Source organism: Solanum dulcamara, chromosome 8, assembly GCF_947179165.1.
Source record: "Solanum dulcamara chromosome 8, daSolDulc1.2, whole genome shotgun sequence".
In the NCBI taxonomy this organism is placed as follows: Eukaryota; Viridiplantae; Streptophyta; class Magnoliopsida; order Solanales; family Solanaceae; genus Solanum; species Solanum dulcamara.
The window spans coordinates 59,125,391-59,150,491 of NC_077244.1; the positions used below are offsets into that span (position 1 = coordinate 59,125,391).

The 25,101-nt window shown below is 32.1% G+C and overlaps 3 protein-coding genes across 3 annotated transcripts; 1 reads left to right on the forward strand and 2 right to left on the reverse strand.

The window, feature by feature from the left end:
* Window positions 1-1,699: 1,699 nt before the first annotated feature.
* LOC129901657 (protein ENHANCED DISEASE RESISTANCE 2-like) lies at window positions 1,700-9,188 on the forward strand. Its single transcript, XM_055976903.1, has 3 exons — window positions 1,700-1,804; window positions 4,346-5,308; window positions 8,708-9,188. Coding segments are annotated over exons 2-3 (948 nt in total). The 5' UTR covers window positions 1,700-1,804; window positions 4,346-4,361; the 3' UTR covers window positions 8,709-9,188.
* Window positions 9,189-10,998: 1,810 nt separating this feature from the next.
* LOC129901373 (RHOMBOID-like protein 13) lies at window positions 10,999-12,776 on the reverse strand. The gene is made up of 2 exons (XM_055976525.1): window positions 12,650-12,776; window positions 10,999-12,380 (listed from the first exon to the last, which is right to left on the reverse strand). The coding sequence occupies exon 2, from the start codon at window positions 12,251-12,253 to the stop codon at window positions 11,438-11,440; it is 816 nt and encodes a 271-aa protein (XP_055832500.1). The 5' UTR covers window positions 12,254-12,380; window positions 12,650-12,776; the 3' UTR covers window positions 10,999-11,437.
* A 6,689-nt stretch (window positions 12,777-19,465) lies between these two features.
* Window positions 19,466-21,117, reverse strand: LOC129899498 (endochitinase PR4-like). The gene is made up of 2 exons (XM_055974489.1): window positions 20,644-21,117; window positions 19,466-20,035 (listed from the first exon to the last, which is right to left on the reverse strand). Exons 1-2 carry the CDS (start codon window positions 21,083-21,085, stop codon window positions 19,623-19,625), a joined length of 855 nt encoding a protein of 284 aa, XP_055830464.1. The 5' UTR covers window positions 21,086-21,117; the 3' UTR covers window positions 19,466-19,622.
* Window positions 21,118-25,101: the final 3,984 nt, after the last annotated feature.

The window sequence follows — 25,101 nt, forward strand, 5'->3', positions numbered from 1 at the left end:
CTTGAGGTCTGTTTTTGTAGAGATGGTTAAGCATCAACTCTTGGCCAAGAGGAGCAAGTGAAGTTAATTAGTTAGTTACAGGGAGTTAGTTAGTTAGAACAGAGCACAGTACCCAATGTAACAGAATTAGTTAGAAGCAGTTAACAATTTAGATTCTTTCTCAACTCTATTAGAAAGCATTGTATCATTACAGATTGGATGGGAATTGAATATACAACCACATTCCCTATTGAATTCTATTTCTTCATCTTCAATCTTTCCATTCACCATAGCTGAATAACTCGAGCTTCTCCGTCAAGCTCCTGTCCAGCTGCTAAGACCTCAAATTCCTTTGAGAATCCGTGCATTTTATCTAACAAAAAAAGTTAAGGGGTTCTATGATTTTAATTTTTTAAGTTTGGAGTGATTTTCACTCCATATCCTCTCGTCATCAAGACTGCTGTTAGGCTAACTCTTCTGAGGAAGTGAATGGCAAAATCTAAAATGCATATATTTTAAATAAAAGGGTGTTAAAATTATAATATTTCAACAAGAAAGCATCAAACAAGTGTGGAAACCTCAAAGGGAATTTATATTTGAACAGTTCAAAGAGTAGTGTTGTAGACAAATTAAAAAGTATTGACGGCCAAGGTCATTTTGGGACCAAACCATTGACGGTAGTGTGTTTTTGGACTAAATTATTAATTGAGGGCATTTTGTTCAATTTCACATAATTTAACAACATTTTGGACTTTTTTCGAGGAATATATTCATTCAACATATTCAAAAGTCATTACATAAGAAGACTAGCCTAGGCAGCATAACACCCATTCCGTCTCTTTTCAAAGCATAAATACTAAAGATGGAGGATTGGGAGTGGGGGGTGGGTACAAAATCAAAATTTCAAAAGTATCTAGTTCACATTTATTATTGGCTAATTGATCCGCAACTTCATTAATTTCTCGATATATATGCTTTATTGATGTCCCTTCAACTTTAGATTATAGATATCTACAACAACAATAACAACTCAGTGAAATTCAAAGTTGTTAATATCATGTTTATCAGTTCATTGCAATCAATCTCTATTACAAGAAATAATAGATTTCTTTGAAGAGTTATTTTCTAATCCGTGAAACAAAGCAAGTGCTTCCATATAGATATTTGAAGCATGGTGTGTTTCCATACTGAAATCCAAGATCCATATTTCTTGTTCCTATCTCTGAATATCTAGGTTTATAAATTATGTTTTTCAGCGGTTTTCCTTGATTAATTCAATTACCGTACCATGCATTAATTTTTTTTATCTCCACTTTCCCATTTAATGCCTTTTTTCTATTTTAAGTGATAAAAGGAGATTACGAAAGAAAATAATCTTAATTAAAGAGATTTTAAAAGAAAAATAATAAGAGGGTTCTTTAAAAAATAATATTTCATTAAGATAGTGTTTAAAATACTTTTTTTAAAAATATTTTTGATCCAAAAGTAATAATAGATGCATTTTTGGATTAGAATATTAATGACATGGACATTTTTTAACAAAATTATGGCGAGCAGAAATATTTTTGAACCAAATAATGAATAAAAGATATTTTAATTCAATTTTACGTAGTTTAAATATGTTTTTGACTTTTTTCAATAAAATAATAATATTATTCAAGTTAATATATTTGCAATAGAAATATAATCTTGAATTCTTTTCTATGAAGATTCAAAAAATATTTTTTTTAATTCCCATTAACAGAACAACTTTATTCCGTGTTTTCTCCTTCCATATTGACAATTCCATTTTCACGATCACAAGACCTGATCAAAGACGTTAAAGGTATGCTGTTTTTTTTTCTTCTCAATTTCATCAACTTATACTTCTTGTAAAATTAGTTTTTTTCTTTTCTTTTAGCTCTGTATTATTTGTACAAAAATCGTTTGTTGGATTGTGGGTATTTTAATATAATTGGGAAACATAACAGGAGAAGTGGGGTTTTACATTTTTTGCAAAATTTAATCCTACAATTTGACAAAAGGGGCATGTAATAGGTTTATGTGCTCTCCTAAATGCTACATGTAGTGGGTATTTCTTGGAAAATTGAGTGTTATGATCCAACTAATTTTACTAATTAAATGGAACTCAGAACCAAGGAAAAATGTTTTCCAGCAAAAAATATTATCTTAAAAGCATTTGTATATAATCTATCTAAATACTATGGGAGGTAGGGTAGGGGAAGTGGGTGGTGGCGGAGCCAATGTGTAGCTTATGAATTCGGACGAACGTAGTAGCTTTGGTTTAAATCCTATATTTGTCTTAAGAAATTTATTCAATACGTTCAAATTATTAATTTAGAACCCAATAACTTTAAAGAACTAGAATTCCGAACACATAAATTTCAAATTCTGCCTGTGTCTCCAGTGGTGGAGATGAGGGCTTAGGGGTGAGGTGAAGATGAGGTGTGTTGGAGGGGTGGGACTTATTTTCCCTATTTCTATTAGGGAAGTCATTTTCCTCATTTTTAAGGAACTTGTTTTCCTAGTGAAAAATGTTTTCCAAAAATTTTGACTCCTCGGTACTGAACACACCTTATGTTATAGCTTTAACTATACTATGCAATCTCTCTTATTTCCTTTACCCAAGTAATCTATTTGCATTTTTGAGATTTGAGTTAACTTTTACTTTTCAAGGGAATAATCTTACAATGGATATAGATACTGATATTGTACACAGATATGTTTAAACAATATGACCGCTGAATAATGTAACGCTGATATTTTCAAGGGGAAGTTTCTGTAATATCCTTAAATCTCTGCCCCAACCGCCAGCTCTCTCAATTGTTGTGCTTGTTGAAATTTCACTAGTTCCATTCTGAGAAGTATAGTACTGAAAGATGTAAATTGGATTCCTGTTGGATGAAGTTTCAAAATGAAATCCCGTTCTTTCTTGTAATAAACAAAAAACAACTGACAACATGAGGGATTCAGTGTGATCAACTCCCAGAAAGTCGCCCATCCTAGGAAAACGAATTCATCTCAGGTTCACATGTTTCATAAATGGCTTAGATTTTTCAAGTTAAGTTGAGAAAGTAGTAACTTACAGATTATGATCAGATAAGACGATACCATCAGTGTTACAGTTTTGGAGTTTTGGTCATGTTATTCCATTTTTTTTGTGGTAAGATTATGGATAATGATGTATTAGGAAAGTTTAGGCTTGCATTGCAGGTGGCTTTTTTGCTTTATTTTTATTTAAATCCACATGAATATTTTTCAATTACGGAAAACTTGGTCCTATATTTTCCGTTAGTAAAGAGAATCAACTTCCACCACAATATCACTGGAGGGAATGAAATTGCGGTCAGATAAGTGAGTCCGATTCTGGCTACATAATTGGGTGCATATACAAGTATTAAAGTTTAGCAGCTGCATCTTTGAAGAGCACCTTTTGTATTGAACTAATTTGACATGGAAAGAAACACCTTGTAATAGACTGCAATTCTCCTAGACTGCAAATAGCATGCAACTGAAATAGTAACAAATATTGAGGTCATATGGCAGCCTTTTTTTTCTGAACTTGCATTCCTGTCTCGGGAAGTCAAGGTCCATGTGTTTTACCAGTGCAACTTAAGTATGTTAAAGAAAATGTTGACTGCAGTTTGACAGTGAAACCTCCTAGCGTCTTTTCTTATCAAGAATGTGAGGGGTAAAGATTGGATGACTTAATGAAAGACTAATCTAGAGAAATTTTAACAGATTTTAAAAGCATGACTGTTATGAAAAAGAATAGGCATTAACTTACTAGTAAAAACTAGATAGAGCTGACTCAGATATAGTATCCATGATGATAAAGAAGTTAAAGGAGGACACTACTTGGTTCTGGAAAGAAATAGTAATTTCATCAGATGTATGTTAGCCTATGAATTTAAAGGGACTTTAGATACTATTATGGTATGTTACTATATTTATTGATCAACTTAAAGAAAATATACTATTATGGTTGGTAAATAGCGTAGAATCACTGGCTGTCTCATAAGTTGAGGCTTTATGGCTAGACAACATCTTGATGATGCAGCGGAACATGTCAAATAAGTGCATGAGTGAAACATGCACATTGTGATCATCTATTTTTGTCACAGTTTTGGCATGGACCGTTGTTTTTACATTTTTTTGTTCCTAATAGTAGCACTTATCTGTTAATATTTTCAACCCTTTTGAATTTATTATTGAGAACTGGTAAGTTTGAGGGGAGCTAATCTGCAATAGTTTTACATTCTAGCAACTTTGAACTAATGTTTTTGGTATATCAGTTCTAATTTATTTCAGAAACAACATCTGGTAATATATTCCTTTGATCATAATCTAAATTGGTGTCATGCAGATTGTTTTCATTGCACATGGCCAATCTTGATGGAGATAACGAACCAGAATGGATAAAGAGGGTGAAATCAGAAGGTGCCATTCCCCTTCTGGACCCAGATAATTGCTCAAATGGGTGGGCTTCTCCACCAGGGAATAGTTTCATGGTGAGAGGTCCAGAATACTTTTCAACAAAGGTTAAAGTTCCCGGTGGTGAATTTCTTCTGAAACCTCTTGGTTTTGACTGGATAAAAGGTCCTAAAAAGATTTCTGATATTCTGAATAATCCAAAACACCGTATCAGGGGGGCTCTTCAAGATGAAACTCCAAGTGGTTGCAAGCCCTTTATTTGGGCTTTCAACTTGCAAGTTCCTAGTAAGGAAAATTTCAGTGCTGTTGCATATTTTGTGGGTCTCGAACCCTCCCCTGAAGGATCTTTGATGGAGCAGTTCTTGAAAGGAGATGATGCATTTAGAACTAGAAGGCTAAAATTGATTGCAAATATTGTTAAAGGACCTTGGATTCTAAGAAAGGCAGTGGGGGAGCAAGCTATATGCGTAATTGGCCGTGCGCTGACTTGCAAGTACTGTATAGCAGATGACTTCATAGAAGTAGATATTGATATAGGATCTTCAGTGATAGCAAATGCAATTGTTCATCTCGCATATAATTATATATCAACTCTTACTGTTGATTTAGCTTTCCTAATTGAGAGTCAAACCCAATCAGAACTTCCAGAACAGATTTTAGGAGCAGTAAGATTTTCAGAACTACAGACCACTTCAGCAATGCTAGTTGAAATGCCATCTGATGGGAACATTGGAGAGGTACTTCCTTCTTTCCCTTCAAGGATATGGAAGTCATTTGGGCACAGTTTCTCCCACCTTGTTCAGACAGATACTCAAGATGGTAGCTCCAGCTCCAGTCCCTCACATGTAAAGGGGGATGTTGATAATGGTTTCTCTGAAGAAGGGACCAAAAAATGGTAAGCGACCTTACACTTTAAGAGCACTTCATCAAATACATGACCTGATGAAAGAAACTGGAATTTCCCTTCTGTTAGTTTTACTTTTTCCCTGTTTAAGTTTGACTACATTTTTTACTTTATATAAATACTTACCATGGTAAAATAAGTATCTTTTACACTGCTAAGCATGACAACTACAGAAGTTTGACTCATCTTTGTTTGATCCAAAAATTGCAAAACCCTGTTTCATGGTTAAACTTCTGAGTTCATGGTTTATTTTACTTTATACACTAAAGGTGGTATTCGCGACCTCCATAACCTTCTATCTAAGTCATGTCCGGACCAACCTACAAAAACGAAACGGTCCCTCCGTAAACAGTCATCCATGATAACAAATAAAATGCTCCTCGATCTTCAAAGAAAACTGACTCCTTCTACTCCTCCTTTAGGATAGGATCTTCCTTGGTCCTCCTTTCACCAATGGTCTCACCATTTTCTACTAGTAGTAGTTTGCGCAAGGGACTATCCTTTCTATCACTTCGCTCTCATTTGGTCTCTTTCTTCTAAAAAACAAAGCAAAGCAAAGCGCATGGCAAAGAAGCATCCAGCTGATTGCCCCCTTCCGCTCAACCTTTTTTCGTTGTGTGAATATGGTCTTAGTCTGTATGGGTATTTTTGGCACCCGCAATAAGTCGCTAGTCGAAGTTTTAGACCAATCGCAATTCATCACCATCTTTCCCGCCACCAATTGATAGCTGACTATTATATAAGTGTTGACCTAAGCCCCTGCGCAGGGGCTCGGCTCCTGAACTGTACGTGAGCTATCTCGTACGGCTCTTCTTAAGAACTTGATGTCGTGAAAGAAGCACTCTGGATAGGCGTACTTCGACAGGGCCTCCGAGGCAAAGTATAATGTAGATATCATGAATGTGAGCTACAGGATACCAGGCCGAGAAACCCGAGCAACCATTCCCCCATGTGCCAATCACTTGCGCATCTTGGGCCTCGGTACCCAACTCAGCTGGAGAGGCCTAGCCTGATCTGAGAAGTGCTAATTCGGTTTAGATAGACTACATTTAAGAATGCCACCACCCCAGGAATCAATAAGAAAAAAATGTTAAGTTTCAGATGAATGAGTGATTCGAAAGGAAAGAAGATACCTTTCTCGCTCAGCGCCTAAAGCACACTATGCTTTGCTTCAACAAATGAGAGTTTTCGGTGGAACTGATGAACCACACAAACTGGTTAGATGCATGAGATAGAGGGCTCATACTTGCTGGCGCGACTATGTTGTGCAAGGGAAGGAGCCTAAATTGACCCCCTTCTTTTTTTCTTTAAAAGAGCAGTAAGGAGTAAGGAGATTAAACTCTTGGATGAGACTAGGAAACTACCGACCATTCCGACACGCCCTTGACCTATTTTGATTTTGGTGTTTCATTCATTATGAACTAAAAAGTGGTTGGCTGATTATTGAGGTCTTAAAAACGTCATAGAATTCATGATTGGACATTCCACTTTTGCCTTCAGCAAGTAGGTGACGCGAATCTATGCTTTGTATCTTTCAATTGGATACCAATTTCTTGGATGCGTTTGAAAGCCTTGAAATGACTTGCAGAAAAAATAAGGGTTGGTCAACCAACCCTTGACGATGATGTAGTCATAGTGTCCTCAGAAAGCTAAAGCAGGACACAACTTTCTAAGGACATGACCTTAGATAGGAGGTTATGGAGGTTGCGGATTAGGATAGAAGATTAATAGGTAGTTGAGCGATCCTCATTTCCTAGCAGGATAGGCTTGCTGGTAGGTTGGTGCACTGTACCTGCTTCCCAGTTTATACTGGTAGTAGTAGCATTTTTCTCGTAGTTGCATGTCTTACGACTTTTGTTACTCCATGTTATTTACTATGCTTCAGTTATCACATTAATTGGTTATTGTTATTGCTCCTCTTTTGAATGCTATGGTAAGTTTTTCCTATTAATTTCTATGTCCTCATTACTCCTGTATTTTTTTTTGCTGCTCTGATGTTTGTTACTCAAGCCGAGAGTCTTTCGAAAATAGTCTCTTTACCTCCTCGAGGTTGGAGCAAGGTCTACATATATTCTACTCTCTCGAGACCCCGCTTATGGAACTACACTGGATTTTTTTGTTGTTGTTGGTTGTACAAAATCTTGGTATCTTACCATGGTAAGATGATGTCCATTTTTATATTGCTAAGCATGGCAACTAGTAAAAGTTCGGCAAATCCTTCTTTGATCCAATTTGTTAGCACAAAAATTAGTCTACTTAGGGGCTGAAGCTCTTTTTTTGTGGTGGTGCTGATGTTACATCCTTGCCAGGGTTACTAAAAATAAAGCACAAGAGGATTACAATTTTGGTTTAATTCCGTAGAATTGAAGGCTCCCAGTTTTTCCTCTTCCTGAGAATTTTGCTCCTGTTAATTAAAAGTGTCTTGAATGGTAGTTATGATTGCTTTGAGCAACACTATTACTTGTTTTATCCTTGTTCTGAATTTCCTCTGATTTCCTTCCACCCAGCCAATGCGCTTTTAGAAAATTTCCACTGTAAGTTTGGATTCTTGAGTTCATGTCGTCTATAAAGCTCAAACTCGTTGCATCATGGTTTTAAATCATCTTGTATGGGTTCATCTGACCAGCTATGCATCCAGAGTAGAATTTACATACCTTATCATCCTTCTCTCTTCTATTTACCGGTCCACAAAATGCTTTAATTCATTTGAGATGCTTCCCTCATGTATAGTGCCAATGGTTGTAGTAACTGTCTCATCTCATGTTTGCAAATGACTCCCAATGAGTTTAATAGCCAAGCCTATCTACGTGGCATTTCTACCTATTTCAATGTTAGATATCCTTCATGTATCAAGTCTCTCGTCCAATAGTCTACAAATAAAATCCACGGGAATTGTAATAATTTGCTAAATCTTTCACAATTTTATTTTTCAGATAAAGATGTATTACATTTCTCAGAAACATTTGTATTTACTCATTGTTTAAACAAAAACATGTAGGTCGTATGTAGGTGCTAGCGTGCTGTTTTTGTTTTTCAATTTCTTGTACATCAAGATTAGAGTTTGCTCTCGATTCACATCCTCTTTTCAATGAAGACAACATCGTTAATTTCCATGCAATATGTCCCTTGCTCTCTTCGTATTCTTCATTAAACGGTTCTCTCTCTTCATATTCTTCATTGGACATTTCAGATGAAATGTTACTCAAGTTATATGCATTAAGGATATTTTTTTCTTAAAAAAATAATTAGTTACTGTTTTCTAATAGCTTTAATGAATCCATATATCTCAGTTTCCTCTGTATTCTGAAATTGAGTTTTCGTATCTACAGATTGGACATATTCTTATGGCATAATAAACTGATACATCTCGTATTCATTTGAACTTTGTAGATATCCACACTGTAAATATGATGCATTTCCTGAAACGTTCAATGGCTCCAGGCTCGGGGAATTCTATTGGTGGTGTCTCATATTGTTGCTTTTGATGGCTACGTTCACCACTATTTATAGCTGTAGAAATTACGTACTACAAACATAGGTATACGTCTCTGGGGGCGATTTAACGACATGGAACTCCAGTAGCATTCTTCACTATTAGCCTATGCCATTTTCTCTTTGCTTTTTGGAAAAAAGCTAGTTGCCCATTCAATTGTATTCTTGATATTGATTTTTATTTTTTTATACAATTGCTTGGTAACAATAGGTTACTAATTTGAAGGGGGTTGACTGATTACACGTCGTTTCTTTTCAATTCTTTTTCTCTTCAGCAACACCAATTTGTTTAAGGAAATATTTTGTCAGATTGCAGGTGGGATATTTGTTGCAAAACTAATTGTGATTCCATATTAAGATGCTGTGAATCTCGATTATGAAGTTATTGCATTTTAATTTTTAGATGTTTCTTCAAATGCTAGATATTAATTTTAGTTGAATGTCTATCAACAACAACTTCTCTAGGGGTAAGGTTGCGTACACTATCCTCCCCATACTCCATTTATGGGACTACACTGGGTATATTATTGTTAATAATAGATATTAATTTGAGTGGTATTGTATTGTGACCAGACAGGACATGATGCAACTTCATATTACCCAAGAGATGACTTAGATAGGAAGGTGTGGAAGTCATGTATTAGGGTAGAAGGTTAGTAGGTAGTGAAGTGTTATCTTGTTGTTCGAAGATTTAGGCATGTTTGAGTCTTTCGTTAGTACTAGTCGTATGTATTTCTTGTTGTTTTTTCTTTTGATATCTATCATCATATATTGTTTATTGTGTTTTGATTATCACATTATTTTGTTGTTGCTATCGTTCCTTTCTTGTAGGCTCCGCAATGCTTTCCTTATTAGTTGTTATGACTGCTTCACTATTTTCTTCTTCTTTTACTTGAATTTGTTGCACTTAAGCCAAAAGTCTTTCGAAAATAGCCTCTCTACTTCCATGAGATAGTAGTAAGATCTACATATACTCTACTCTCCCTAAGCCCCACTTGTGGGATTCCACTCGACATATTGTTGTTGTATTGCCACTTGCCAAAGAGAAATTAATGAAACTTATGCATATGTTTGTGCAAATTAACTAACATCAGCATATCCATTTTCAGATCTTTGCAGAAGTTAATAGTTAATATGGAGGTGAGGGTAGGAGATACGAGCGTGAGGTGGTGGGGATGAAGATGAGGTGTGTTGGAGGGTGAGAGCACACGATCAATATGGAATATTGTGGAACTTGTTTCTCTTGCTTCCATTAGAAAAGTCATTATCCTCAATTTTAAGGAACTTTTTATTTTGAACTGGTAACATTTTCAATTTTAAGGAACTTATTTTCCTAAAAAAGTGTTTTTCAGAAATTTCGATCAAGGATTCATGAGAAAATTGGAGAAAAAATTCTAGAAAATATTTTCCTCCATACCGAACACACTGAGAAGAAAAACAAAAACAAAGAGAGAAATAAAAGACTCTTAAATAGTCGCTCCCATGAGGGCAAGCTGAAATTTACATGATTCAAAACGCAGTTCCAACTAGTTCAATTTTTTTTTTTTTTTTATGATAATCGAAAATCCTCCGGCATCTAGTGGGCAAACTCAATGGATAATGAGCCCGCTTCTCTACCTTCTCCACTTGAGTAGCAGGCTTTTGTCTACGACACAATTCTAACTTGTTCAAATTATGGTCAAAGGTTGCAAAACTATGACCTTTCAAAAGATCTAAGAAAAGCAGTTCCACCTTGTTCTGCTCAATGAAGGTAAAGGGATGCTACCTGCTCAATCTTTCAAAGATATAGCAAAATATGACCTTCCAAAAGATCTAACAAAAACAGTTCCAACTTGTTCACTCAATGAAGGTACAAGGATAGTACCCTGACCCAAAACTAGCTAGTACAAGGCAAATATGTAAGAAATAGTTCAAGATACCAGAAGGCGATCGCGCCCCAAATTTCATTCATAAACAAAAAATTAGACAGTTAAAGCAGTGCCTTTTTCCCTTTGAAGGCTATCTTCATACTTGACAGGACTCTCTTTTTCTTGACTAGGTAGTGAAGGTCCCCATGTTTTCTTTGTTTCCTGTTTCTTTCATTGGAGGGTAGTAGGGTGGGGCAGTGGTACAAGCACAGGAGCACCAGATAGAGGAGGGAAAGAGGAAGATAAGTAATTAAGATTGAAGCTTTGACAGTATAAACAAAATCCATGAATTTACTTTTGACATAAAATAAGCATTATAATGGAACAGAAATTGGCAACAGTAAATGTAATTGTTCAGTACGTAGCCTAAACAACAGGACAGAAATTCTTTTGAGATTTGCAAATGTCATACTGCTAAATCATTTATAATGCATAGATCGGACACAATGGCTAAAGCATCTAATCACAACAATTCAGTGTTAAGTGGAATACATCATGGTTCATCTATAAAATGTAATGACAACTTTGCGCACCACACTTATAAATGACAGTGGTTACCTAAACAGTTGGTTCACTAAACCAACGGGTGTTTCAAGAACCAATGAACATATCATGGGTAAATGATGGTTTTGGAGGTAACATATCAACAAGTCATCCAGCAAAATGCCAATACTAGAATTACGTTGTGATCCCGGAATAAGCAACGAAATCCTTCCAAAAGCTATACAAGATCGGCACCAACATCTGGTAATGTACTCATCTGTAAACTTCTACCATTTCCAGCTGCGAAAAAACGAACAGACGGCAAAGACGGATCCGTGACAGGTTCAATCTCAAGAAAGTTCAAATCAAATGTACCAGACTTTTTCAAACTGAAAACAAACACAAGCACAGTCCATCCCAGCATCGTAACTGCCCAGTAATTGTTCATCCCATGTATCAGACCCCAACCAACAGCATAACCAACAATAATTCCCGATAAATGTCCAATAAAACTAGCTTGAGGAACAATAATAGAAGTGAATATGAGCGACTCAAATGGCGCAAAGCTGATGGGAAGTGAAAGAAAACCAAAAAGATTCAACTTTGACGATGGTTGCTTGACTGAAAGAATTGTCATCCACCCAAACACCACACAAGAATATCCAACAGCAGTAACTCTCCGAAAATACTCTAGCTTAAATCGCTGAATCAAGATATGGTACATTCCGAAGACAAGCATGCCAGAAAGAACAACCAAAACCAGTGTATAATGAAGATAATACTGTACACCAAGACCTAAATGTCCCAACTGTTCAACAACTCCAAGACTCCAAAGTGCACTCATATTGAAAACAAGATGAAGCACACTAATATGTGAAAATGCTGATGTTATTATCCTCCAATAATGACCTTCCAAAGCAGATTCATAGCTCAAACCAACATGTGAATAACCAATATTTGACTTCTGAATATAAAACCAAATTGCACTACATATTCCAATTGCACAACTTGTTGCTGGCTTCTCCAATATCTCATAAAACAATGGTTTCCCCATGTGAAGAAACCTGTTACTCCCTCAGCAACTCACAAAATGCTTACAAGAACACAACTTCCTCCTCTTTTTACCTTCTGGGGGTTATGCAATTAACCAAATTCAACATGAATCCTCATAAAAATTGAATCTTGAAATAGATACAGAAAACCCCAAATCAGAAAATCAAGAATCTTGCACTTAGGACTAGTTTATTGAACGCCAAATCACATAAAGACCCAAATCAGTAAACCCAACTTCAGAATTTCTTCATTGCAATCTTATTCAGATCCAATATAACTAAGATTCAAGAAATCCTTGTACCAAGATCAATCGAGCTATCAAATTTTCAATAAATTTAGAGATTGTAATGGTATCCCAAATCTAAAACAAACAAGATTGAATTGTATGAATACTTACAGGTTCTTGAAGAAATTTTGATAGAAAATCAATGTATTTAGGAAGAGGGGTTTCAGTTGTTTCCCTTGTGAAGCAGAGTCGAGACTCCTCTGGAGTGACATACGCAAATGGGAAAATTACAATTGTGATCCCTCTCTTTTATGTTTATTTTTATTGAGACGTTCGTGAATACATATTTAAATATTATATTAAAATTTAAATATTAAATAATTAAAATTATTTAATCTTTTGATAGTTAAATATATATAATTTTGCATTATTATAAATAAAGATGCTAATATATATTGTGAAGTCTTGAAAATTGTGGGAGATTGTAGAGATAATTCACAGTATTATTGAATTTATGTATAAAATATTTTTCACCCCTAATCCTAGCTTTCCCTCTATTATTTTGTTTTGAATTGCAACTCATATCAATGTATTTATTCTTTTGCTTCATGTCATAGTGATATTTTGGTTCACATTTGAATTTTGTACCTTATCATGTTATTATATTTCAAGAACATCTTATATTTTATATTTAGCTTTATTGTGTAATTTAGTATTTCGTTCGTTTCAAATTATGTTGTACATTTTTTTTATGTTTCAACAAACACTGTCACAATTTCATATTAGAAATAATTTGACTTTAAATAATATTTATAGTCACTCAAATATATATAGCTTATTTTAGACCACAACTTTTAAAAGTTTTTTTTTTCTTAAACTTTGTATCAATTAAATGATGACATCTCATAAATTGAGACACAGAGAATGACATTTAGCATAATCAATATAGATGCTCATGGGTGCCGATCATTAGGGGTGTTCACGGTTTGGACAAAAATCGACTTAAACCAAAAACAAAAATAAATTAATTTTTATTTGATTTGACTTTACATTTTATAGAATCGATAATATTTGGTTTGGTTTTGGTTTATTGATTTTCTTCAAAAAATAACTGGATGGAGCCAATAAATTATATACATATTTTTATAATTATATATACATAATGTATAGTTTTATGAATAATTTTAAATATCTTATATAGTTTTTCATCAAAATTTATTTTTATTTATTTATGAAAACAAAAAAGACTGTTCCTATCGAAAAAAGGATTAAAACCTTAAGGCTATTGCTATATGGAAAAAAAGCAATATAGTCGTCGTTATTTAGAGTGGTCATATTTAATTTAATAATGTATATTATATTTAATTTTAATAATTTAAAATTGATTAAATTGGTTTGATGTTGGTTTTAACTGATAATCCATCCAGATCGACCCATAAACACCTTATCTATCATGACGTAAGTGCAAAATTTGGATCGTAATAGTTATGAGCATTACACTATTATTGCCAGAAAAAAGTCAAAATATTTTTAGAAGTTTTTAAAATTACAATCACAAAATACACACTCTATTTTGTCCAAAAGAGATATTCACCATCACATAAATCATCTCATTTTAAATAGAAGAAAATTCATTTAGCCTACACATCTTATTTTCTTTCCTTTTCTTTCTTTTGGTAAGATTATATTTAGAATGGTAACTAAATCTTTATGTATCACTACTAGGAAAGTGGTTGTGTTGTCCTAATATAATAAATAAATTACTTGATAATCTTTTCAAATTCATTTCACACTGCAACAATCTTAAATTGAAGTGATCCAAATATATATATATATATATAAAGCAAGATAGGGGGATAAGCATTTGTCCAAATTAAACTACATCTCATCACAAATTTGTTGCACACTTTTTATCATGGCAATGAGGAAGGCATCCATCACATTGTTTTCCATAGTTTTTATCACAATATGTATTTACCACTCTTTTATTTTCTCATTTAAATTGAAATCATAAAGTTTCATATATGTTAGTATGGTCAAAGTCATAATTGAATTGTATATATTAAATCAGTAATACAAAGTCGACTTCATATTTGGGATTCTGAAATATAAATTCCTTTTCACAATATTATTCCTAAAAACCTTTGATTTCAAGGATTTGTTTAATCAAATCCTATTTTGATTATATATTTTCAACATGTGATCTATCAATAATACTATATGATAATGTTTTTTTTTTTTTTTTTTTTTTTTTTTTTTTTTTTTTTTTTTTTTTAAGGTTTGCAGAGTGAACCATGCAAAACATCTAAAGGAATGTTCTGAATTTTGTGGTAGTGCGACCCCTCTTTGCTATAATGGACATTGTATTTTGTGAGGCTAATAGCAATACTCAGGCTGGAGCTATTAGAAAATTTTTACAACATAATTAATTAGAATCTCTGATTATACACAAAAATGATTGTATTATTAAAAAAATTCAGATGTTAGAAATAATAAAGATTTTCAATAGTATTGAGAATTTAATTTTTGTCTACTTTTTCGTCTATTTTTTTTTGTTTCGAATTTAACTTCTTATATATCCTGTTCATCAAGTTATGATATTTTTGACTTGAAATATAGCAAGTGATATTGGATTTGTAATACTAATTTTAAAACTGGAGAAAGAATTATTCTCCGGTTTCAAATCTTTATGAAGGTTATTGACCTCCAATATTTATCAAAAACTTGTTTTTCATCATTTTTTTTTGAGTTGTTTTAAATAAATAAAACAATGGAGTAGGAAATTACAAGGCTGAAATGGAATCCTCATCCAACAAGGTAAAAGTTCGTAATATATATTTACCATTCAAATTTTGACGAAGAATTTAACAACAAATTTATTGACCATTTTAAAAGACTATTACTATTGGAAAAAGAGCAATCTAGTCGTCATTATTTGGTGGTCATAACTAGAGTCATAATTATTCTAATTAATGAATATTATCTACATTGGAAAAATGAAAGATTTTCTAGTAAAATTGATATTCATACCCTTGAAAGTCACGAAAATATTTATAGTTATGTATTAGAATGTATCTGGATTCATTTTATGTGTCTAGGTTTCATACTTAATAGTATTATATAGAATATCTTAATAATTATTTCTTTTATTTCCGTGTATAATTAATAAACGAATCAAAATCGATAACAATTAAATTGATAAAGAAAAATTCTATTAATCAAAATCGATAACAACCAAATTGATAAAGGAAAATTTACATAGATATATTATATTAAAAAAATATTTATCATTTATAGCAATAATTTTTTTCACAGAAAACTTATAATACAATTTTAATACATATTATCGAAATAATTTATAAAGCACATTTAATACAAGTTTTATTATGGACAATACATTTATCCCAAACTTTATTACACTTATAATACATTGTGTCAATTTCTTACCAAACATGCATAATATATTTTAAAACACTTATAATACATTTATATTGCATGCATAATTCACTTTTAATACATGATAAATTTATCATAGTATTGCTATGTACTGCTATAGATGGTAATAAATAAAAAGTATCGCTAAAATCAGTAATTATTTATTAAAAAGTGTTCACTCAAATAATTTTTCCATTGATAAATGTATATTATATTTGATTTGATTTTAATAATTTAAAAATCAATTAACTTGGTTTGATTTTGAATTTTGACTAATAAATCATTTCATTTTAAATAGAAGAAAATTAGCCTACACATCTTTTAATTTTTCTTTCCTTTTCTTTAATTTCTTTTGGTGAGACAACATATTATTGATTATATTTGGAGCAGTAATTAAATCTTTATGTATCACTACTAGGAAAGTGATTGTGTTCTACTTATTGTAATTAAATCTTGACAATCTTTTCCTACTTATTTCAGATTGCAATAATCTTAAATTGAAATGATTCAAAAATCTATATAAAGCAAGAAAGGGGATGGGCATTTTGTACAAATTGAATCATAAATTTGTTGCACACTTTTTATCATGGCAATGAGAAAGGCATCCATCACATTGATCTCCATGGTTTTTATGTTACTCATCACAATATGTATTTATTCCTCTTCTATTTATTCCAACAACCATTTTAAGGATTATTTTTTAATAAAATGCATATCAAAATCCTATTTTGATTATTTTCAAGATGTGATCTATCAATAATACTATATGATAAAGTTTTTTTTTTTGTAGGTTTGCAAAGTGTGGAAAGTTCAACCTTGATAGGTGAACCATGTCAAGTATCTGAGGACTGTTTTGAATTTTGTGGTAGTGCAACCCCTCTTTGCTATAATGGAGTCTGCATTTGTACTGTAGCTAATAGCAATAATCAGGCTGGAGCTATTAGAAAAATTTTACAATATAATTAATTAGGAGTCTTTGATTGATTATATACAATTGATTGTACTATTGAAAAAAATTCAGATAGAAAAATAATAAAGAATATTTCTAATAGTGATTGAGAATTTAATTTGTCTACTTTTTTGTGTATTTTTTTAAGGGACGATTTCAAATATATATCATAAATTAATTAGTTTACAATAAATATAGTCATGTTTTATTTACATAAAAAATAGCCAAAAATCATAGAAAATATACAGTGACTATACAATATAGCTCGTCAAAAGTCATAGAAAGTATACACTGACTATACAATATAGATTACTTATATATGAGCTATACACTGAATTTACATTATGATACATTCTATACATAAAATATACACCAAATATATATCAAATATACACCGAATGATCATTTTTTTGATAATTAAATGGCCAAATAACCATCTACTATAATTATCCTTTTTTTAATTTACTTTTTGTTTCGTATAACAATTTAACTTTTATCATGTTCATCAAGTTATGATGATTTTGACTTCGAAATAAAGTAAGTGGTACTTTGATAGATTAAAGCAAGAAAAAAAATGGAAAGGTTTTTGGATTTGTAACACTAACTTGAAAATTGAAGTGAAAGGACAAAGTTTGGGGATCTTTCTTCCCTTTTTTTTAAAAATAAAGTAAGATAAAATAAATAAAAATTGGAAAAGGGGATTATAAAGTGGAATTGAACCCTCATCCAACTCCAGATTTTGACTAAGAATTTAACGGCAAATTTGTTAACCATCTTAAATATATTAAAATCCCAGAATAAAAAAGCTGAAAAAAATCTTAATTTGGGCATGAAACAATAACACACTTTTTGAATCCCTTATTTTGAAACCAAAGTTACACATTCTACTATATAATTTTTGGACTAACTAGATTCTACTAAATCCCCTTCATTACATGTATATCATACCTCAATTTTAGTTTAGCGTGTATGATCAGTACCAGTGCCCTTAACCTATCTCCAAGTAATTCTAATGGATCTTGGGCTTGAAAAATATGAATTGGATTCGTCTTGTCAACTAACAAAGTTATCTAAATGTAATTGAGTTTCATTTAAGTCATATAATTTTGGAAAAACTAAGTCCATACTCCATAAAAATAAAATAATTACAAACAAATACTCCTTTACAATTCATACCCCCAAAGCATGAGATTCGCGAGCAAGATACCATCGTAATATCAATATACTGACATAGTATCATTGAAACTGCTTCAGTCCTTAATGCTATCACCACAGTATATCTATATATTGTCATGGTATCATTGATGTCTACTTCAATCCTTCAGCTATATCTCCATAAAACCATCATATACTGGCATGATATCATTAAGGATCATCATCATATAATCAGTAACACTCCTCAAATCATGTACGATATCATCGCAGTATGTGAATATCAATGATGCCATCACATAATATCATATATAATAGCATGGTATCATATATACTATGATGGTATCATAGAGGTTTTCCTAAGTCATTCAATATTACATGAATAATGCTATCATAATATATTCGTATGTTATAATGATATTGAAAATCCTTAATAAGACACTTTTAAAATCATCAATGATACCATAACAATATATTGATATCTTATCGGTATCATATAGTATTGAACTCTTTTTTTAAGAAATAAAAATAAAATAATTAGGAGAAAATTATTAAAATCATAATCTTATTTATTAAACTAATTAGTAAATATATTCTTTGTGATACTCCGTCGGTATATGGACACCATATCGGTATCATATAGGATTGAGCTTAATCCTCTATGATACTTCATCGGTACATGACACTGGTATTATGTAGGATGGATGCTGACGTTAGCATGACATCAGCGCGCGAATTTGAAAATAATTAAAAGGGGTATAGGGGTAATTAGTTTGGCCGAAGGGGTATATAAAGAAATTATCTAGGAAAGGGGTATGAAGTGGTAAATAGTTTGTTTAAAGGATGCATTTTGTGTAGTTTTCCCTATAGTTTTAATAACTTAAACCTTGATCTACCTTTATTAACCAATAATTTTACGTGATTGACATATCATGAATTTAAGATTTAATTCAAAACATGATATTGATCTATCCAATAAAACATTAACGTCTATTTACACCCCAAATGATTAGGTATTTATTCACCCTGTATGTGCAATAGGAGAGTTTGTATATCTTGAATACCTGATCCTTAATCACGACCTACTGCCTTAAAGAATCAAATTTTTTGAGGATAAATTGTGAAAAAAGTAAATTAATAAAAGAATTTTTACGTGAAAAATTAAACTCCTTGCTCAAGGGATGCAAAAAAATAAAATAATTGTCCCACGGACCTTACCTTTACCCACAACAATTCTCCATAATTGTTGGTAATTAACTCTTTAACTCTTCAATGACTCTTTGTAGGTATTATGTAGCCTAAGACAAATCAAATTATGTAATAGATCTACACGCCTAAGACAAATCAAATTATGTAATAGATCTACACGCCTAAGACAAATCAAATTATGTAATAGATCTACACGCCTAAGACAAATCAAATTATGTAATAGATCTACACTTCAATAGTACTATTTATAATTTGGTACATATAATTTCTTCATTCATATATATAAATGAAATAACACTTTCCATTACATTACTAATTATATTTCTTATATAGGAATATTAAAACAACTAAATCTCCATTTTCTGACTACTTATTACATAACCTTTTTCAATAATTCTTCTAACAAGTGAGATTTTCCCCAGTGTCTACACCAAGTTGCTGGCAATACTCAACATAATATTGAACCCTTCTAGCAACAGGCTCAGGATTGCCACCATTACACTCAAGAGGACCATTAATAGCTCGAATCGTTGCCCCGAAACCTTGGCCAGAAGCTAAGAGAGGATGGCAAGTGTTCATCCAGTACCACAAGCCAGTTTTGAATGCTATAAGACTATCTCTAGCCACGATATCAGGGTCGTTTAGGCCATCGAACCCGATGGCTTTTCCAGCGGGTCCATAGTTGAAATTCCATGATAGTTGGATCGGTCCTCGACCATAATAACTCTTGCCGTAGACACAAGGATACTCTGAGTTTGTCCTATCACAATAGTCCCTAGATGAACCATTTATCTCATTTATGTAACACATTTCTGCATTAAGTGAAAAAAGAAACTATAGTGTTTGTTATCATATTGTCCATGATCAAAATAGTCATTTCATTTGGACTAAAACAAATTAACATTTCATGTCTCTAGATTGTCTTCCATAGTATTTTCTATAGTGACCAAACAGTACAAAATTATTTTATTATAATTCTTTTTAGCTACAAAATCATTTTATATTGTCAAAGTATAGTAGTTAAAGTCTTGTATGTACTCCCTTAGATACGTTTCATATTAGTTATCCACGCATCATTTATATAGAACAAAGGGAGTATTACTCTACACGTGTCATTTATATGACACTCTTTTCTTTTAAATCTATTCTAACAAAAATAACACATTCTTATATTTGAAAACTCTTTTAAACTTTAAAGTTACAATTTTGCGCTTAATAACATGTTCTAATAATCCTAAAAGTTTCTTGGCTATGTACCAAAATTTCTTTCTTTTATTTTAAAATTTTGCTCAATCAAACAACGTCATATAAAAATGAACATAATTAAATGGCATAACAAGACAGATCCAAGAAAAAACTTCGTTTTCGATCAAGATACTAAAATTAAAGCATATGATAAGTTGTAAGGAAAATGACTTACGTCCAGTCTCATGCGTGACATGAGCAAAGAAAGCAGCAATTTCGCGCTTATTATCATCAGAAGAAGAACCAACAGTTGCAAATTTAGGATAATACTTTAAAGCTTCAAGAAACACAGATCTTGTGTAAAATCCTTTGCCTTCACATGATTTTGAAGAAGCTTGATTTGCAATTCCATTGAAGAATGATTCACTAACAATATCAGAAACTCTATTATTATGATGATGATGATTGTAATTTTTCGTCGAAGAAGTATAACAAGGCCCTCCTTGACAGCCCTGTCCACAATAAGAATTCCCACTGCCACAATAACCCCATCTACTGCAGCACAGTCCTATTCTACATCCACAATTTTGTGCCAACATCAATTTTGGAATTACAACTATAGTTATAATACAAATAATTAATAAGATCAACTGATTTCTTGAAGAAAAATTAGTCATTTTAAATTTGGAGAGGATACAAGAGACTTGTTCTTTGATGGTACTAAATGATATAAGTATTTATAGAAGCAACAAAAAAGTTGAATTATTATTTGAGATTCAGCAATTTTAGTGTGAAATACTTTAGGTATAGGTACGTTTGATTTTTAATTATTTTCGGTGTTGCAATAAATTAGGAAGGATATAGTTATGTCACAACTCATAAGGTCCTACAAACACGGATTGTGGTGTAGTGGGGGGACTGTTTCATTCTTAATCAGAGATATCATGCTCAAGCTCTGAATATGGAGAAAATTATGTTGGGAGCACCACCCCCAAAATGGATCCTGCAGTACACGATTCAAATTTAATCAGGACTCTAATGCAAATATTGGATACTGAATGAAAAATCAAAAAAAAAATCACAAGGTCCTAGCTTATCCATTAAAAACATTACTTGGTCACAAGAAATCCTTGACGCTTTTGATAATTGAAAGGACCTCCTTAGAAGTTTTTAAGAATTAATTTTAAATTTTGTCATTTTGTTAGTGAAATTACACTGGATGTATTATTGTTTGTTGTAATTTTAAGTGCTCTTTTATTTGAGGTTGTGTGCACTGCCAAGTTTTGTTTTTTGTTAATTTCAATAATGTTTATAATTCATGAATAGAATTTTTATGACATTTATAATAACTGACATATCGAGACTCTGACTAAAGATGAAAGAGTAATTATCACTCCATCACATTCTTTATTACTGAAAAAAAAAATGTTGCCTATATTACAATTGATGAAAATGATCTAATAGTGTAAAAATTATTTATACGGATAATATATAATACTTAAAGTATAAAAAAAATAGTTTCATATCTATGTTGGAAGCGTTCCTCCATCTTTAGTTTACTTCTCCAAATTGAATTCCTCCTACTTTTAATCTTGCCAATTTTAACTTTGTTGAAGTAAGTTTGAATTTTAACAATCTATATATATATATATATATATTCAACTCTAGTATTGATTACTTTTGTGAGTTAAAAACACTAGTCACTAAGCTTGGAACTAAAGCAATTAAATGTAGCCTGGATAGGCAATTATTTCATAGGGTTAATTTCAATGATTACATATGCCATTTAACAAGGTGTCATTTTTTTTTTCTGATTTCCCATTTGATGTCTTCCGATATTCATGTGATTGATATTCCGACTGATTTAGATTTACGTTGCGTAAAATCTATTTTAAAAAAAAGTGCTTGCTAATAGATTTTTTTTATACTCAAAATTTAAATTCAAATTTTCTAATTAAAAATAAATAAAGAGAAAATTGAATCTATTTTATCTAACTCAACACAATCCGGAATTAACAAGTTGTCTTGATATTGTGAAGACTGGTAGAGGGACAACTTTAATAAAAGTAATATTAGTGGGCTTCACTGGATTTTCACGCAAGTATCATAGAATTGCCTCAAATCATTTAAAGCAATCAGATTATCTTTGTAGGTAAGTGGAGTTGCTCAATAATAAAGCTGTGGATTCGAATCACGATGGAACAAAAAGGTGAGAGCTATTAAAAAAAAAGTAAAATATATATATATATATATATATATATATATATATATATATATATATTTTATCTCCAAAAAGTGTATGGCGTATTGGATTGTTGTAATATTTCTATTTATAATCAGCAACCTTGAGTTAAAATTTTGAAAATGAAAAATATTTTATTTTTCATAAGTGAGCTTAATTATTCAATATAAATTTGAATTAGTTTGAACCTTAGTAGTTTTTGTCCAGATCATATATATTGTCTATAAACTCAATTATTATTATATATTAACTTGGGATCGTTTTAAAAACACATAGAACCTTAAATCTTGAATTTGCGTCCAGAAAAAAAACATGCATTAAACTGGTAAAAAATCTAAAAAAGAGTTCTAATATTAGGAACAGAACATGAAAGGAATTGTATATAGTTCTGACTTCTGCTAATAAATCAAAAAGGCAAAAACTTAATAGATATTAACTTCTTAAATATTAACTATTTCTACTTATTTCAAATAAAGAAAAAATTAATAAGAAAAAAATTTATTTAATTTTGAAGTTTTAAATATTAGAAAAATAATTTACGATAATTTTGTTCAGTGTAAAATTTATACTTTAAAGGATAAAAAAAATCAACTAATATTTTGTGAGGAACGTATTTTTATATAAATAAATATATTATGTTGTGTACGTCATTCAAACATAATTTGACTATATCAAATTTATATTATCTTATGTAATATACCAGAGTTATCGGAATAATTCAAACCATTAAGACAAAAATCGAACGAAATTAAATTATTTTTTATTCGAATTGGATGACATTTTTCAAAATCACACAGTGAAAAATTGAATAATAGTATACACCCCTACTCAGTGACATAATAGTCAGTACGAAAGGAAAAAGTGGCAAAATTTTCTCAAAAAAATGTTCTAACTAATATTTTGTTTTAAATTAAATGTGTTTACCTCTAATTTAAGATGTGAATATTGAAATACTAAATGTTAGGAGTGGTATTAAGTAAGAAATAATCACGCTTATCGAATGTCAAGTTAACAGTTTACTAGTTATTAAGTTATATCATATTTGAATTACTTCGTTCCTCTTAATTTGTTGTGTTACTTTTATTTTTAGTCAGTTTTAATTTTTTTTACTATTTTCTATATTTAGTAGCTATTTAGACCTTAGTTCTAATATTTAGAGGTGATAAAATTAGCTCATAAAATCATAAATCGCTCAAGTTTGATTATTGACATGCCCATTTATTAGATAAATTCATTTCAACTCATTAAAATTTGTTGATATCTAGCATAAATTAACTCATGAGATCTTATCAAAATACAACAACAACAACAGCCCAGTGAAATCCCACAACGTGGGGTTTGGGGAGGATAAAGTGTACGCAGACCTTACTCCTATCAAGGTAGGACGGCTGTTTCCGAGAGACCCTCGGCTCAAAAGAAGTATAAAAAGAGGTCAAATAAGGCTAGGAAGTTCAAAGCAATATGGGAAAGCAAATAACGAATAACGCAAATAATGAAAGCGTCACAGATAAAATAGAGTAATTAAAGTACAGAAAGTAATAGAAAGATAATAACAGAAGTCAGAGCACAAGAAATTATACTGCGCTAATGTGCCTACTAATACAAAAGAATAACGAGAATGTGTACTAGTCTTCTACCCTAATATGGGTCCTCCATACCCTCATATCTAAGGTCATGTACTCGTTAAGCTGTAACTGCGCCATGTCCTGTCTAATCACCTCTCCCCAATATTTCTTCGGCATATCCCCACCTCTTCTAAAACCATCCATGGTCAACCTCTCACACCTCCGCACTGGGGCATCTATGTCTCTCCTCTTCACATGCCCAAACCATCTCAGTCGCATTTCCCGCATCTTGTCTTCCACCGAGGCCACTCCTACCTTGTCCTGAATAGCCTCATTTCTAATCCTGCCACTCCTGGTACGCCCACACATCCATCTCAACATTCTCATCTCGTCTACTTTCATCTTTTGAACTTGAGAGACCTTAACTGGCCAACACTCTGCCCCATATAACATAGCCAGTCTAACCACCACTTTGTAGAACTTGCCCTTAAGTTGTGGTGGCACCTTCTTGTCACATAGCACACCAGAAGCGAGCCTTCATTTCATCCACCCTGCCCCAATACGATGTGTGACATCCTCGTCAATCTCCCCGCTACCTTGCATGATAGACCCAAGGTACTTGAAACTATTTTTCTTTTGGATGGCCTGGTCACCAAGCCTAACTTCCGCGCCAACCTCCTGAGGTATCTCACTAAACTTGCACTCTAAGTACTCTGTCTTCGTCCTACTCAGCTTAAACCCTTTAGACTCCAAGGTTATCTCCAATCCTCCAGTTTAGTATTAACTCCGCTATGAGTCTCATCGATCAGGACTATGTCGTCCACAAAAAGCATACACCATGGCACCTCACCTTGAATTTGTCGCGTCAATCCATCCATCACCAAGG